Source organism: Morchella sextelata (genome assembly GCF_020137385.1).
Source record: "Morchella sextelata strain SCLS chromosome Unknown scls_7, whole genome shotgun sequence".
In the NCBI taxonomy this organism is placed as follows: domain Eukaryota; kingdom Fungi; phylum Ascomycota; class Pezizomycetes; order Pezizales; family Morchellaceae; genus Morchella; species Morchella sextelata.
Genome location: NW_025408622.1, coordinates 1,272,027 through 1,286,064, shown reverse-complemented (window position 1 = coordinate 1,286,064; position 14,038 = coordinate 1,272,027). Strand labels below are relative to the sequence as shown.

At 47.3% G+C, this 14,038-nt stretch overlaps 4 protein-coding genes across 4 annotated transcripts; 2 read left to right on the top strand and 2 right to left on the bottom strand.

Moving 5' to 3' along the window:
* Window positions 1-431: 431 nt before the first annotated feature.
* H6S33_012015 (uncharacterized protein) lies at window positions 432-3,945 on the top strand (the record flags this gene model as incomplete). Its single annotated transcript, XM_044843380.1, has 2 exons — window positions 432-2,076; window positions 2,129-3,945. 2 exons carry the CDS (start codon window positions 432-434, stop codon window positions 3,943-3,945), a joined length of 3,462 nt encoding a protein of 1,153 aa, XP_044695683.1.
* Window positions 3,946-6,750: 2,805 nt separating this feature from the next.
* H6S33_012014 (uncharacterized protein) lies at window positions 6,751-7,839 on the top strand (the record flags this gene model as incomplete). Its single annotated transcript, XM_044843379.1, has 2 exons — window positions 6,751-7,254; window positions 7,315-7,839. 2 exons carry the CDS (start codon window positions 6,751-6,753, stop codon window positions 7,837-7,839), a joined length of 1,029 nt encoding a protein of 342 aa, XP_044695682.1.
* Window positions 7,840-9,206: 1,367 nt separating this feature from the next.
* H6S33_012013 (uncharacterized protein) lies at window positions 9,207-10,765 on the bottom strand (the record flags this gene model as incomplete). The annotated part of the gene is made up of 4 exons (XM_044843378.1): window positions 9,207-9,650; window positions 9,711-10,246; window positions 10,304-10,443; window positions 10,512-10,765. 4 exons carry the CDS (start codon window positions 10,763-10,765, stop codon window positions 9,207-9,209), a joined length of 1,374 nt encoding a protein of 457 aa, XP_044695681.1.
* A 1,762-nt stretch (window positions 10,766-12,527) lies between these two features.
* H6S33_012012 (uncharacterized protein) lies at window positions 12,528-13,344 on the bottom strand (the record flags this gene model as incomplete). The annotated part of the gene is made up of 4 exons (XM_044843377.1): window positions 12,528-12,825; window positions 12,888-13,054; window positions 13,124-13,258; window positions 13,318-13,344. The coding sequence occupies 4 exons, from the start codon at window positions 13,342-13,344 to the stop codon at window positions 12,528-12,530; spliced, it is 627 nt and encodes a 208-aa protein (XP_044695680.1).
* Between the last annotated feature and the right edge of the window lie 694 nt (window positions 13,345-14,038).

Genomic DNA, 14,038 nt, shown 5'->3' with positions numbered 1-14,038 from the left:
AACAGTCTTCGAGTAGGTACTGTGATTTTCCCCGGATTAAGACAAACCCCCTACCTACTGTTCACACTGAGTCCCTGGTAGAGTAATAGGTGTACCTGAGTCACTACATGCAGTCCTGTGGGTCGCTCAGTTGAACGCCTGCCCCTAATAAGTATCAGTCGTATCTAATGTACACATATACCAGACGATAAATAGAGAGCAGCTTCCCTCCCCCAATCCAGAAGTTCTCTCTCTTATCTTCCTTTCGTTCAGTTTAAAAGGACTCTACTACCATCTCCCCATCTGTCCTTCACTTTCTTTCCATTACCATCATCACCATAGCTCACCGGTGTTTCCTTCATTCGCTTTTGAAGCACCAGGCTTCACTCTCTAAGCGTTGCTATCATCTCCATCGTTTCCATAACATTCGCACCCAATCTATATTGGCCAATATGGAAGACTCAAATACAGCAAATACTCGATCCTCGCATCTCCAGGTAGCTCCAGCTGAGAATATCGTTAAAACTCCCCAAGTTCCCATTCCCGACTCAGCTCTACGACACCATCAATCCCGCGACGATGGCTCCTATTTCCCTCTACAAGTCGGCAGCGAGCTGGCAATTTCAACGTCCCCAACCCACTCTAATAGTCTTGGTATACCCAGAGTTGAGCTCAAGCAGGTCTTAAAGAAAGAACAGAGGAAGAGAGTCTCCTTACCAGCACAGAAGGATGAATCCGAAATTGAAAAAGAGTCGCCAGTCGAGGAGGAAAAGTCAACCGTCGAGGTTCAGACCCCCAAAATTGAACAGCCAATGCCAGAAATCAAGAAGATGCCGGTCCACTCGATGCCTACGCCGCCGTTGTCGAGAAACATGTCGGCGTTGAGCTTTGCCTCCAATCACAGTGCCATGTCAACAACATCCCAATCTGATAAGGAGACCTGGGATAGGACAATCGCTCGCGTGATCAACGGTATTGTCTCAATTAAGGCGACAACCACTAGACCGTTTGATACCGAATCTGCAGGGGACTACACAGCGACAGGATTCGTTATCTCGAAAAAGCACGGATTGATCCTGTCGAACAGACATGTTGTTTCACCCGCGCCCATCACCTCTGTTGCCGTTTTTGTCAATTACGAAGAGATTCCCTGCTATCCTGTGTATCGCGACCCGATCCATGATTTCGGGGTATTTCGGTACGACCCAGCCAAGCTAAAGCATATCAATGTTGAGGAAATTGAGCTTCGCCCAGACTTGGCAAGGGTAGGTGAGGACATCAAGGTTGTTGGTAACGACGCAGGCGAGAAGCTCTCAATCCTTGGCTCCACCCTCGCTAGGCTGGACCGACATGCCCCTAGCTATGGTGTAGACTCCTACAACGATTTTAACACGTTTTACATGCAAGCCGCCTCCGGGACTTCCGGTGGATCTTCTGGCTCACCAGTCTTGAACATCCACGGTCAAGCGATAGCTTTAAACGCCGGTGGAAGCAACTCTTCACAGAGCTCGTTCTATCTACCACTAGACCGTGTGGTTCGCGCAGTCGAAAAAATCAAGAAAGGAGAGTTAGTGAGCCGCGGTACGCTTCAGACTGAGTTTCTTCATACCAGTTACGATGAACTGCGAAGACTTGGGTTGAAAGAGGAGGTTGAAGAAGAATGCAGAGCCAGAAATGCCGGCGCCACTGGACTACTCAGTGTGATCCGGGTACTCAAGGGCGGCCCTGCAAGCTCAGAAAGAAAGCGCACTGAGCCGAAGGAGGAAGTTGTTCCCGAGGGTGTTACCAGGGTCGCGGGACTGGAACCTGGTGATATTCTTTTTGCATGCAATGGCCAATACATCACAAACTTCATTGCCTTGTGGAGTATCATTGACGATAGTGTTGGACAAGATATCGTACTTGATATCTTCAGATCTGGCAAGGAAGGAAAGGAGGGTCCTAGGGGCAAACTGCAAGTTGTTTGCACAGTTCAGGACCTTCACGCAATTACCCCCAATAGGTTTTTGGAAATTGGAGGTGCTGTGATTCATGATTTGAGTTACCAGGTTGGAAGGAGTCATAATGTAGAGCTGGGAACTGGTGTCTTCTGCGCAGGTTTGTACTTCATTCCAGGTGAATTATTTCCAATCACTAACCTTCTGAGTAGCTTCTGGGTTTCTTCTGTGGTCATCATGGAGTCGTGACTTCCTCATTACGCACGTTGCCGGGAAGCCGACAAAGAATCTTGATCAATTCATCGAGGTGTTCAAGACCCTCCCCGATTACGAACGAGTTCCATTCATGACAAGATCTATGGGAAGGAATGAGGACCAGATGCTGATGGTTGATATCGACCGTCATTTCTTCCTTGGCGCTTTGTTTGAGAGGAACGATACTGCAGGAACCTGGATCAGACGTGAATTGGAACCTGCACCGCTCAAACAAATCGAAGCCGTGAAAGAGGAGAAGAAGGAGGAGACTGCTTTCGAGGAGGATGATGAGGAGGATGCCGAAGACGTTGGCTTGGACAAGATCAAATCTGCCCTTGTCAATGTTGTCTGCCGCCTTCCATACTCAATCTATGGCCATACCTCCGCTTCCAATTATTCTGGTGTCGGCATGATCGTATCTCTTTCCCCTATCCCCCTTGTGCTCTTCGATCGATCGTCTGTTCCAACTGAGATGCTCGATATTCGCCTCACCGTGTCCAACAAGAACATTCCAGGTCGTGTCGTCTACATGGGTCAGTTCGCGCTCGTTACCTTCGATATCGAGCTTTTGCCCAAGAACGTTACCGTGCCTGAGTGGGATGAAAAGCCACTCAAAGTGCGTGATGAGGTCAGAGTCGTCGGTTTAACTAGTGATCAGCTGTTGGTCCAGAAAGAGACCTCAATTGCTTCGATCGGTGTCAACTTCAATACTTGGCAATGCAATCCACCACGTCATAGGTTGATCAACATTGAGAACATCAATGTTGCCGAATCCTCTGGCTGCTGGGGTGGTGTCATTGTCCGCAAGCCCTCAAAGGATGCTTCAGATGATGAGAAGAGGAGCTTGAAAGTAGCTGCATACTACATGGCGGTTTCTTCTCAGAACAAAACCGGGGACGATTCATACTGGACTCAGGGTCTCGACATTAGACGATACGTCCTTCCAGTGGTCGCTCGCATCAACGCAGAAAATGGTCAAGGCCAAATTGAACCTCCTCGCCGCGATCTTGGGATTGAGTTTTCTGATATGCCCCTCGCAACCGTTTCCACTATGGGATTGTCCCAAAAGCGTTTCGATGCATATGTCAAGGCTGCAAAGAAGATCCGTGGTGTACCTCGACCTTTGATCGTCGAATCGCGACTTCGACCAGCCCCAGCCGGGGATGAGGAGAAGGCGCTCAAAATTGCGGATATTGTTTTGGAGATTGACGGGAAGCCTATTCACCGTGTATCCCAGCTCACCGAACTTGACCTCGATACAAAGGAATTTGTTGAGATGGTCGTCCTCAGAGGCAGATCTGAAATCACGTTAACTGTGCCCACAACCCGTGCATACCCTACTACTGGAACCAACGTGGTTCAGTTCTTTGGTGCCATCGTCCATGCTACACATGCAGCCGTATTGGAGCAGGTCGATACTAAAAATACGTCGCCTCTCATTCCTTTGTCAACTCCCGGTGTCTATGTCGGTGGTGTTTCATACGGATCACCAGCTTTGGATAACATCAGACCAACGCATTGGATCCTGGAGGTTGATGGTGTTCCAACTGGCAGCATCGAAGATCTCATCAATGTCGTTAGGACTAAGCAGTGGAAAACGGGTGAATACATTCGCATCAAGCAGGTCAACCGCAAGGGCATTACCAGCGTTGTGAGTGTCAAAGTTGACGAGAGATTCTGGCCTGTCCTTTCATGGAAGCGCGAGGCGAATGGCGCGAGAAAGTGGACTCAGGAGAGAATCAGCGGAATGGAGTTTGTAGAGGGAAGCATTTAAATGTTTTTGGTTCATGTTCATGTTTGGGTTGGGTTGGTACTTGGTTGGGGTATATACTTGTTATCGTTTAGGCTATGGTTTGGGGAGCACGGTTCTACAGCTTTAATTACGGGTTCTTTTCTTTTCTAATGTTTTTGATTGTATGTTGTTACGTTAGACGTTATACTTTATACGCTTTCTTTCTCTCTTTTACGAGTTATGGTTTTGGTAACGGTTATTAGATACTAGATCTAAGTTTATCATTATAGTTAAATCTATTCCTATACATGTCTTTATAGACGAGATAAATTATAAAAGATCGTCTACATACATGTACTCCTTCAAACCTGAAGATTCTTATCGTCATTCATCGTCTTTGAAGTTTGTGCGGCTTTCCGGAGATATCTATGGTTCCTATATGTATTTTTGGGTGCGGCGATTCTCGACAGCCCATGTATCGAACCGCTGGGTCCGGTGTTTGCTTCATGTTAGAGGCAATCCTTTTTTCTACAGAGATATTATAAATCACAGATAACTTCGAACTCATACCGTATTAATTCGAATGAACGGCCGGTCACACAAGACGTTGAAATTCCCGTATTCGGTTATTTGTCTTGAATAGGTACGCCCCTAGGCCCTAATCTTTCCTCATACTGGCTTGGAAAGGTAAATTCGACGTCTTGTGTGACCGGCCGTCTATTCGAATTAATGCGGGGGTCTATCTACGAAAAATATCATATAAATGCAAAGATATATCCTTTCCCCGTGTCTATGTACAACGCTACAGTTATGGTTGTAGTCATTTTCTGGGGCGAGACGTTTGCCTCGAATGTCTCTTTTATCACCTCAAAAGGCAGATAAGGCTTGGTGTTTGACTCAAGTAGCTTCGTGAGCCAATGTACAGTAATCTGGGTCTCGCCCAGACTTTGGGCTGTGTACTAGTGATTCCTCCATGATTGCGGTGCCACTAAAGGGTGTTGATATAGATAGGTGCTCTCTACAATTGTGCAAAGAGAGAGGGATCACTTAGAACAGTCAGCTTGTGCCCGCTCTTAGGTACAGCTTACTTCATATATTGGGTGGATACACGTAAGATTTACTTAGGACTCATAGTGGCAGGTGTTTGGACTTGTCACTGTGAGTGTCGTCTCTTACGATCTTACTGGCCCTGCCAAATCAAACTGTGAGTCGATCTACTAATATGACTCTCTATGTACTCATCACTTGGCCGTTGTGCGTATCTAATTGAGCATGTGACACTTCTAACAATTTCTTTAGTTGCATCATACTGCACACAATTAATGAATTATCAATCAATCAATTTGGTTGCATCATAGATAATCACTCACCCACATATATGCTCCCATGCAGTGAAACACTGCAGACACAGAGTCAAACAAAAGTATCCCGTTATCTATAGCCTTCCACACCATGGCTAGGCGGTGTTACTGTTGACCGGGTTTCAATTTCGTACGTGGGATTGTTTCAAGGGATGTCGCATTCCTCTCGAAGTATAAATGCAAGTTCCCTTACAAGGCGAATTAAGGCTTATAACCGCGGGAAGTATAATATATAGCATATCTGGCCTTGAGTACCGTGGCCCTAGAAAGGCGCTAGTGATAATGTTAGAGGTCAAGGCAGCTGGCTACATAGCCTAGACCACAGACATAGCTACGGATTTTGGGGTTCAACATCCTAATCCAATGGCCCCGCCTTCAGTGAGTTAAGTCAGTCCACCTGTCTACCCGACTATCATGAGAGCAGCGCAGCCTCTTCCAGGGCTTGCCGACCCACAGATATCGTTTTAGCCCTCAATGCATATGGGAGTCATTATATTAACCAACGAGGTGTTACGCGTGAATGTGCATTCTTTCGGCGTCCCAGGAGAGCATCCTATAAGGTGCGATCTTTGTCGTTTATCATCCACTGATTGACTTAATAGTAGAATCATAGTATTCTTTAGTGATTCGGATCACAAAGCTGCGGCCATTCCGGACTACATGTACGTGTAGTTTTATAAACCCATCGGGTTCGAATGTTCGCTCGTTGCTTGCCGCAGTAATTTCTCTTGGCATCTATAAAAAAGACCGGGCCAACGAATGAGTCTCTTGTTATTATTGCGCACAGCATAGTGGGGTGGCTGTCTAGATCTATATTATAAACGACTCGAAAGGCCTTTCGATTATCTCAAACAAAGCAGGCCGAAGCTAACTATTTAACTATTTATCTATTTTCTGATTGGTGCAATCATTTCAGCCTGTGTGCTTTTCAATTGGCCTAGTCCCTATTCGGGTGGTTAATATTATTGCCTGTATGGGATTACTGTTTGCTTGGCAGGTACTATGTGCCATACCTATATGCGCATCATGAGTTATTCTCAGGAAAACTGATGTTTCGGTAACGAGATCTGGGGAGATCGATAATCAGGAATGTACTCTATTCCTGGGTAAATGCTTGTTCTTCAAGAAGAACATCCTCAATTCTAATTGATCATTACTTATCTACGTAGCTCAGCATTTGAGGGCTCAACCGGTTTCTCGAATGGCCGAACATCCGTTGCCTGTCGACTTAAATATGTAGATGACTTCAGGCTTGTCATATCTCTCAAGTGAGGCATTTCCGGTGTGGGTGAAAGGCTGAAAGTCGCCAAAGTAAGTAATCCCATATCAGACGAAACCAACCACCCGCGTTCCGGACACCCGCGCACACTGTTAATAATTCTCTCATTATTTAACAGAGGCAGGTTTTACATTCTTTTGTTTCTCTCCTCCAACATTCTTGCACTTTTGCTTGTTCAGGAATACAAAATCACGAATTTCACGACGCATGATGATTACCTCTGTCTTACCACTTGTTCTCCTAGCTGCTGCCTCAGCTTCACGGGTCGCCGCATTCCCCAATGATAATATCGCGCGCCGTGCGGATGCGAGCTCCACCGGTACGGGAGCTTCAAGCAGCACTACTGAAGCACCAACACCCTGGGTCAGCATCTACCCAGATGGCAGTGCCTCGACCTTCACCGAGCATGTAACTACAAACACTCGCGGGCAACAAACGACGGTGGATGTACAGCCCACAGGTTCCTCCATTCCCGACACCTCTCGGTCTCAGGATGTTTTCGCACAGTGCGACAGTAACAAATACGAGCTCACGTCAAAGGGAAACACACAACCGTGGATCCCGTTCTGCGCTCCTCTCAATGGCACAGAGTGGTGGTACACAGGAAAGTATTATGTTACATGGAATCCGAACTTCTGGCAAAGGAATTCGACGGTTACAATCATGCTGCATTATCTGAACTACGGAGGCGCTGGGGAGCTTGCTGACTCTGTATGTTGACGTATCCATAATTAAACGGTGGTGAGAGAACCCGCTAACACAAAATCTCAGTGGGAAGTTGCAAACTACCTTGGTTTTCACCCCATCGTCCCATCCAAAGATTGGCTTAAGAACCAGACCGCTCTCAACGAAGGCGTGAAGAAGGACCTCACAGAACAGCCCATGGCTTTCTCTATCGTGGGCTCCGACACCTCCTCAGGAAATGGTGTTCAAGAGGGACCCACCATCATACTTACGTCAGATCCGAAAGCCGCCCCCGTGAACACATCTCCAAACAACCGGCCGCCTGTTAGTACTCTCGGTTTGGCGATTGGACTTCCCCTCATGGTTGTATTTGTAGCCGGAACACTCTGCTGCCTCCACTTCTGTATGAGCAGTAAGCGCAAGGTCGGACCGGTGTCAATTGGCGGTGGCCGAAGGCACTTTGTGGGCCGCGGTTACAGCGGCCGTGCGGAGAGGAGGAAGAAGGCGGCGATGGGAGGGCAGGCTGCTTATAGGGACGATGTGAGCGACGTTAGCCCCATTGACGAAAGGGGAACTGAGTGGGAGCTGGCAAATGTTAAGGGAGGAAATTAAGCGCGGATAAAAACAAAATTAAGAACAAAAGATGAATGAATTTCTTTTTTAGGATTGAGCCTTGATGTGTCTGATATATTTGTGGGGAAACAAGGCTCCATGCACGACACGAGTGGAGCTTAAGCTTAATTGTGCACAGACACAGAGGATCAGGGTGATCGCTAGGTGGCCCGTGAGCTGACAAACATCAATGGGTGAAACAAAACGAAACATAAAGTGCAAGAGGAGGGTGTTATTCGGGCTGGAACAGGGTGTTTGAGCCCAGTTTTTATGTAACAGCTCTGTCAAGCTAGAGAACTGTGAATGTTTTTCGTTCAGACATGACATGTACTTCCCTTGATGTAGCTACATATACTATTCTATAAAAGAATATAGATCGGAAGTTTGGCTAAACCCTAACCCCCTATCCGACCCTGTCCATTACATGTAATTGAATGGAGTCTAACGATGAGCTACGTTATGGGGGGGAGAACGCGGGGGAGAAGGGGGGGGAAGGGGGGACAACTACAGATAATGAACTTAAAGAGAAGCTAAGAAGAACAAAAAGTCTTGCTGAAGAATGTGCTTTTCAGGGTGGTGAGTGCCATTTATTACACACAACGCCAGTATAGACTCCCACCCCTCGGGGTTGATTGAACCCATGACCTACTACTGATGGTCATGGGGACTCAACCCACTCGGTGTCCTGCGTTGACGAGGCGTCTACCACTAGACCACGCTCGCCCACACAATGTTCAGTGGCCCGGAAGTAATACTTACGGGAGTAGGGACAAAGTGAGCTAGGGAGGCACCTAACCCTGTAATTACAATCTACATCCACGACATACATCATGACCCACTGGCCAGCTCCCTTTTATTTTTTTGGAGCTCCCCGGATACATGTATGTACATAGGCACACCTATGCCTTCTTAACATACGCATACGCTACCTATAGCTACTCTAAAAAGACGTTCGTGACATTAAGAGAAAAAGTGACTGTACAAGAAGTACGTGTATGTAAACCGATTCAAAAGAAAATGCGTCTCTACCCCCCACCCCTGTGTCCGGGCCCAGAGCCTTTGGGATAACGCGGTGTTGAGTAGTGTGCACGCCGGCTACATCACTTGCGGGGCCCGAAATTGATACCTTAGGCCGTAATGTACTACACCCACAGTGTGAATATTAGCTTAGTAGGTAGGCAGTTTTAATCACAGAATATCACTCGAGGAAATACGCACCACTGATAAAAACCCCTGCATGTACTAAAGACAACCCAGCTAGCATGTAAGTCGTTAAACAATTTATTAATATCAATTTTAGATCTATGGTAGCGGCATTGCAGTAATCCTACGCCCATCTATATTATACCCTAATACAAACACCCCTCTTACAACGCACCCTCCGCTCCGCTCCCGGATTCGCTTTTCCATCTCTTCACAGCAGCCCCTAACCTCCTCACCCCCTCCACTGCCACATCCTCTTCACAATAACTCTCAGTAATTCTGAGCCACCTATCCCCCCACCCCATCCTATTACGGTCCCCAGGGCATTCCGTCATATCCCCATTCATGACCCTCACCCCCTCTTGCTCCTCCGCGATGCGGGCAATCTTGCGGGCATCGTAGCCTTCGGGCAGACCGACCCACATGAAGAAGCCGCCGTTGCCCCCGCAGATCTCGGTCCCGGCGGGGAGGTGCTCGCGGATTGCTGCTATGATGGCGGCGCAGCGGGCGGTGTAGGTCTGCCGGAGGGTGCCGATGATGCTGTCGATTGTGCGCGTTTTGACGACGTGGTGTATCAGGGTTGAGACGAAGTGGGAGGGGTTGCCGCCCTGTGTTGGGGTGGGGTAAGTAGGGTGGTCTGAGAGAAGCAAGAATGATGAATAACTTACACTGATATTGGCGCCCACGCATCCGATCTGCTCAGCTAACACACCCGTCGTGGTCTCGATCCAGCCACACCTCAATCCGGGCCCCAGAAGCTTTGAAAATGAACAGTTACTGACAGTATATCCTGCTCCTGTAGCTAGCTCATCCTGTTTCTCCACGAGCTCTCGATCAATAGTGACCAACCTAGGTAACAGCTTCCCGTCTTCACCAATTGCGCACTTATCGCCCTCGTTCCCGAGGAAATCGTACACATCGTCAGATACCAGTAGTATGTCAAATTCCCGCGCAAGCTTCACAAGCTCGCGGCGGGTCTCCAGATCCCAGGTTTGCCCCGTAGGGTTGGAGTATGTTGGGACACAGTACAGGACAAACTTATAGATACGTTTTGGGACACCACGGGAGATTGGGGCGAGGCCGTCAGAGAGAGGGACGTCGGGAGTGCTCTCATTTAGATGTTGTAGGTGACGGCGCAGGGCGGCAAAATCAATGCTGGTGGCAGTCGATGCTATGGCGGTTAATTTACCGGTGAAACCAGCATCTGCGATCATTAGCCCACCACCCACCACCCCTAGCACTACTACTCAATAAAACAAACCTTCGAATATTTTAGCGGCCAGGAAATAGGCGGGGCTGATAAGGAATGCCTGCTTGGTGTAACCAGTAATAGGGCTGGTGCAGTGCATCAGGACATTCATAAGCCCGAACGAGGCACCGGATGTCATCAGGATCCGCTCTCTGCAGTCCACATACGTCAATCCATCAACAACGTCTCCCTCCCAACATCAGAAAAGAAAAACACTCACAACCCAATCTCCTCCTTCAACCCATACCGCTCACTCGTCCACTTCCCAATCTCGCCACGGACGTCCTTGTTCCCCATCTCACTCGCATAATGCAGCGGATGCCGAATCTCCGTATAGCTGTCGACCGGGAGCGACGGCGAGTTCAGGACCACCGCGGCGGCATCAGCGATTTGTGAGGTTGCCAGAAGCCGCGTTGAGGGGTGGCCTCGTAGGAGGTCTATATCGTCGACTACTAGCGGGGGCGTGTCTCGCATCGTGTTTGTGGATTGAGCACTGGAAACGGGAACTTTGACAAGCCTTTTATTTTATTTTTTGAGGGTCAATTTCGGGTGGAACCTTTTGTTTAGGATTGGGAAAAGGAAAAGGGGGGGGGGGGGGGGGGGGGGGTTACATCTTGGTAATTGGAGCGTTCACTCGCTGATGGTGAGATACAGCATCAACTCCCTCCATGCAACTGGCCTGTACCCCAGAAAAAGGCGGGGTGGACACGTGGATAAATGCTCAATTACTCGCATATGATTGGTCCGTGAGTAGACAGGGCGATTCCCCACTGTAGGCACCTCCTACGTCTCTCGGGATGCCTCAATTACGAGCTACTCTAGGGCCTATATTCTTGGGATAGCTGCTCTCATCACTCAAGCCACGCAGGGGCCTTATCAACCAGCATGCAGGATATGTTAGTAACGGAATATTATGATAGCTATAGCTGTTCAATGAATAAATATAAGATGAATACTAATAGACAGAGAAGCTTTGAAGGCTTTAAGCTAAAACCACACGTGATATTATCATCTACAGTAGCCACTTCGGGGGTGTCACTTTACTAGCCTTTTTAATATGAGCCGTGTGTTATAGGTCACTGCAGTTTATTTCCGCCTGTTTAAACCATACTATAGATTACTAGGTAAAATCATACTTCACTAAAGATTTGTTCAATGCTGGGGTATATAATCTTAAGCTTATATATAGTCTTCCTTTAATTAATATAGAAAATTCCTTTGAGGATCGATTTCGAATTATCGACAGCAGGAAATGGAAATGATTTTTATGTACCTTTTGGAGATTAGCCTGCATACGTACTTCAGTGCTATGTAGCATTAAAATGTACGTATTGATAGTAAGTGCCCCATCTAGCCTTAAAATCGTTATATTGCGATTTGACGTTAATTCTTACGACGAAAAGTGCCGAACGCAGAAGAAACATATAAGTACGTACGTACTTAATCGATTATTTGAGGATGATTAGATGTAAGTCTTAAGCTTTGGTGGAGGATATGTACATGTAGTTTATCATGATCAATCATTGAAGGGCGTCAGCATAAGGTATATGGCGATTATATACATGTTTATAGCCATGAATATATGCTATCGGAAGACCTGCGATAGCTGCGCGTACATACACATATAGACACTTCCACCGCTCACCCAGACACCTCTTCTTAACTGGAAGACTAACGTAGAAAGGTGAAGATATACATTTCAATTGTTTACTGGAAGTCTTAGTGGAAGCGCCTAGTGCTGCGTTGAGCGTGGGTACATACATACTAGGGGTGTGCCAACTCGCGACCGCGAGTTGTACGTTGAATTATGGGTATCAAATAAAATTTAATTCTCCCTCTACAATCATGAGGGGCCTTCGATCCCATCCTCCTCCTCTCGTGAGTGCTCAGTACTTTGATGTGTCGTGCTGACTAATTGCACCCCTGCACCCAACAGCCAATCAGACCGTTCCAATAATAGAAAAAATAGAGACAGTACATTATAGATTTGGAGGTGTTGAAACAAACGATATCACCCAGTAAACGGAACTATATCGATCAAAAGCATCAATTCTTGCAAATATCAGATCAAAACAGAAAAAAAAAGAACCCAAACATGCACCACGCAATAATTCCTAAACCCAATTTCAGTCTTGCTTAGACTCTGATATCATTCGTCAACAATCGCCATTCACCACTATTATCCGACTAAAAGCTAACAGCGTTTTCGCCCCCACTAACAGGTCTCCATGCCTGTTTACAAATCTTTCCTTGGAACGAAGTCTGGAGATTGCTTCTGCACCATGGCAGTGTAGCGGTCGCTAAGCTCGCCATACTCTCTGGTCAAACCCTCAGCCTGCTTCTTGACAATTTCCAATTCCCTCTCCTTGGCCTCGTATTTCTTCTGCAATTCACTCTCGGCACCGGAACGGACACGCTCGTTGCTCTCAGCGCGAAGCTCCGTGACAGTCTGTTCAAGCTTCAGCACGTCCAAGATCAAGACGTAGGTGCGGTTAAGAATGAGCGAGAGGAAGAGGGTGAAGCCGCAAAGGTACCTTTATTGCATCTCAATTAGTACAATGAATTAAGTAGGGGAGGCGGGCAAGGGATAACAAACATGTTGCGCTGCGAGTAAAACTTCCTCGCCTGAACCTCCATCCTCTCGTGGCCCAATACGGTCTGCTGGCCACCATTACGGTCGGTGTGTCGGGAGAGCTCATTGGTAACGCTGTATACACGGTTTACGGAATCGATGAACAAGATTAATATGAACACGAACGTTATCTAAACACACCGATGGTAATTAGAACATGAATTCCTTCTCGTATATATCAAGAAGGATTATAAGCGTACCTTCATGCCATATTGTAACTTCGCCACGAACGCATTTTCCGATATGAAGGTGAAGATCTTCCTACGCCATGTGAATGGCAATGGGAGGATTAGGAGCATGAAAATGCCCATCTCCACAAGGAGAAGGAAAAACACCTAGATTTCAAAATGTCAGCCTCGTTTCCTTTTGTTTCGCTACGTCATACCTATCCCACGACTTGTAGCCCCAAATTCATGCTCATTCTCAAGAGAATGAGGTAGAAAAGCCAGACTTTGGGACCAGTCGTTGGGATGATAAAAACACTATCCTACGAAGCCACAATGGACAACAGAGAGGGTGGGGGGGGTACAAACAAGAGTGTAATAAAGAGTCATGATTTCGAGTTCTCAAAGACAGAACAAAGTGTGTTGAATCAACGTAGTGGAGTTTCTGCGTGTGTGGTGGTATAAACTTTCAGGATGAGAGATGATGATGATGGATGAAGGGGAACAGAAGGGAGGGAAATGCGGAGGAATAAAGGACGACGTGGAGAGATTAAGTCATTTGGGGAACGTGAAAGGTGGCTTTGATCTGCCCTGTTTGTGTCAACAAGTTGAAGCCACACATACCGGCTTGGCACACACACATACGTCACCACCTCTTCATGGCCCGACCTCGCGCAAAAACAACATCGCCCTTGCCTCTGGTAAAGTACGTACGGCACGGGTGCGGGACGGGATACGGATGTCTGCTGTTGCTGCGCCCACTGGAAGCGGGAGTCATTCGAGAGACTGTTCATCTGGTTGGCAGGACATGGACATACGCAATCTCTCCGACTGCCATTGAATGTTTACACGATCTCGCAGCAACCGACTCTCTGGCAACATAAGACTGCATGTTGAGTACATGTACACACCCTGTACCTACTCGTGCAACCCCGATGTTTTGAAGTCGCT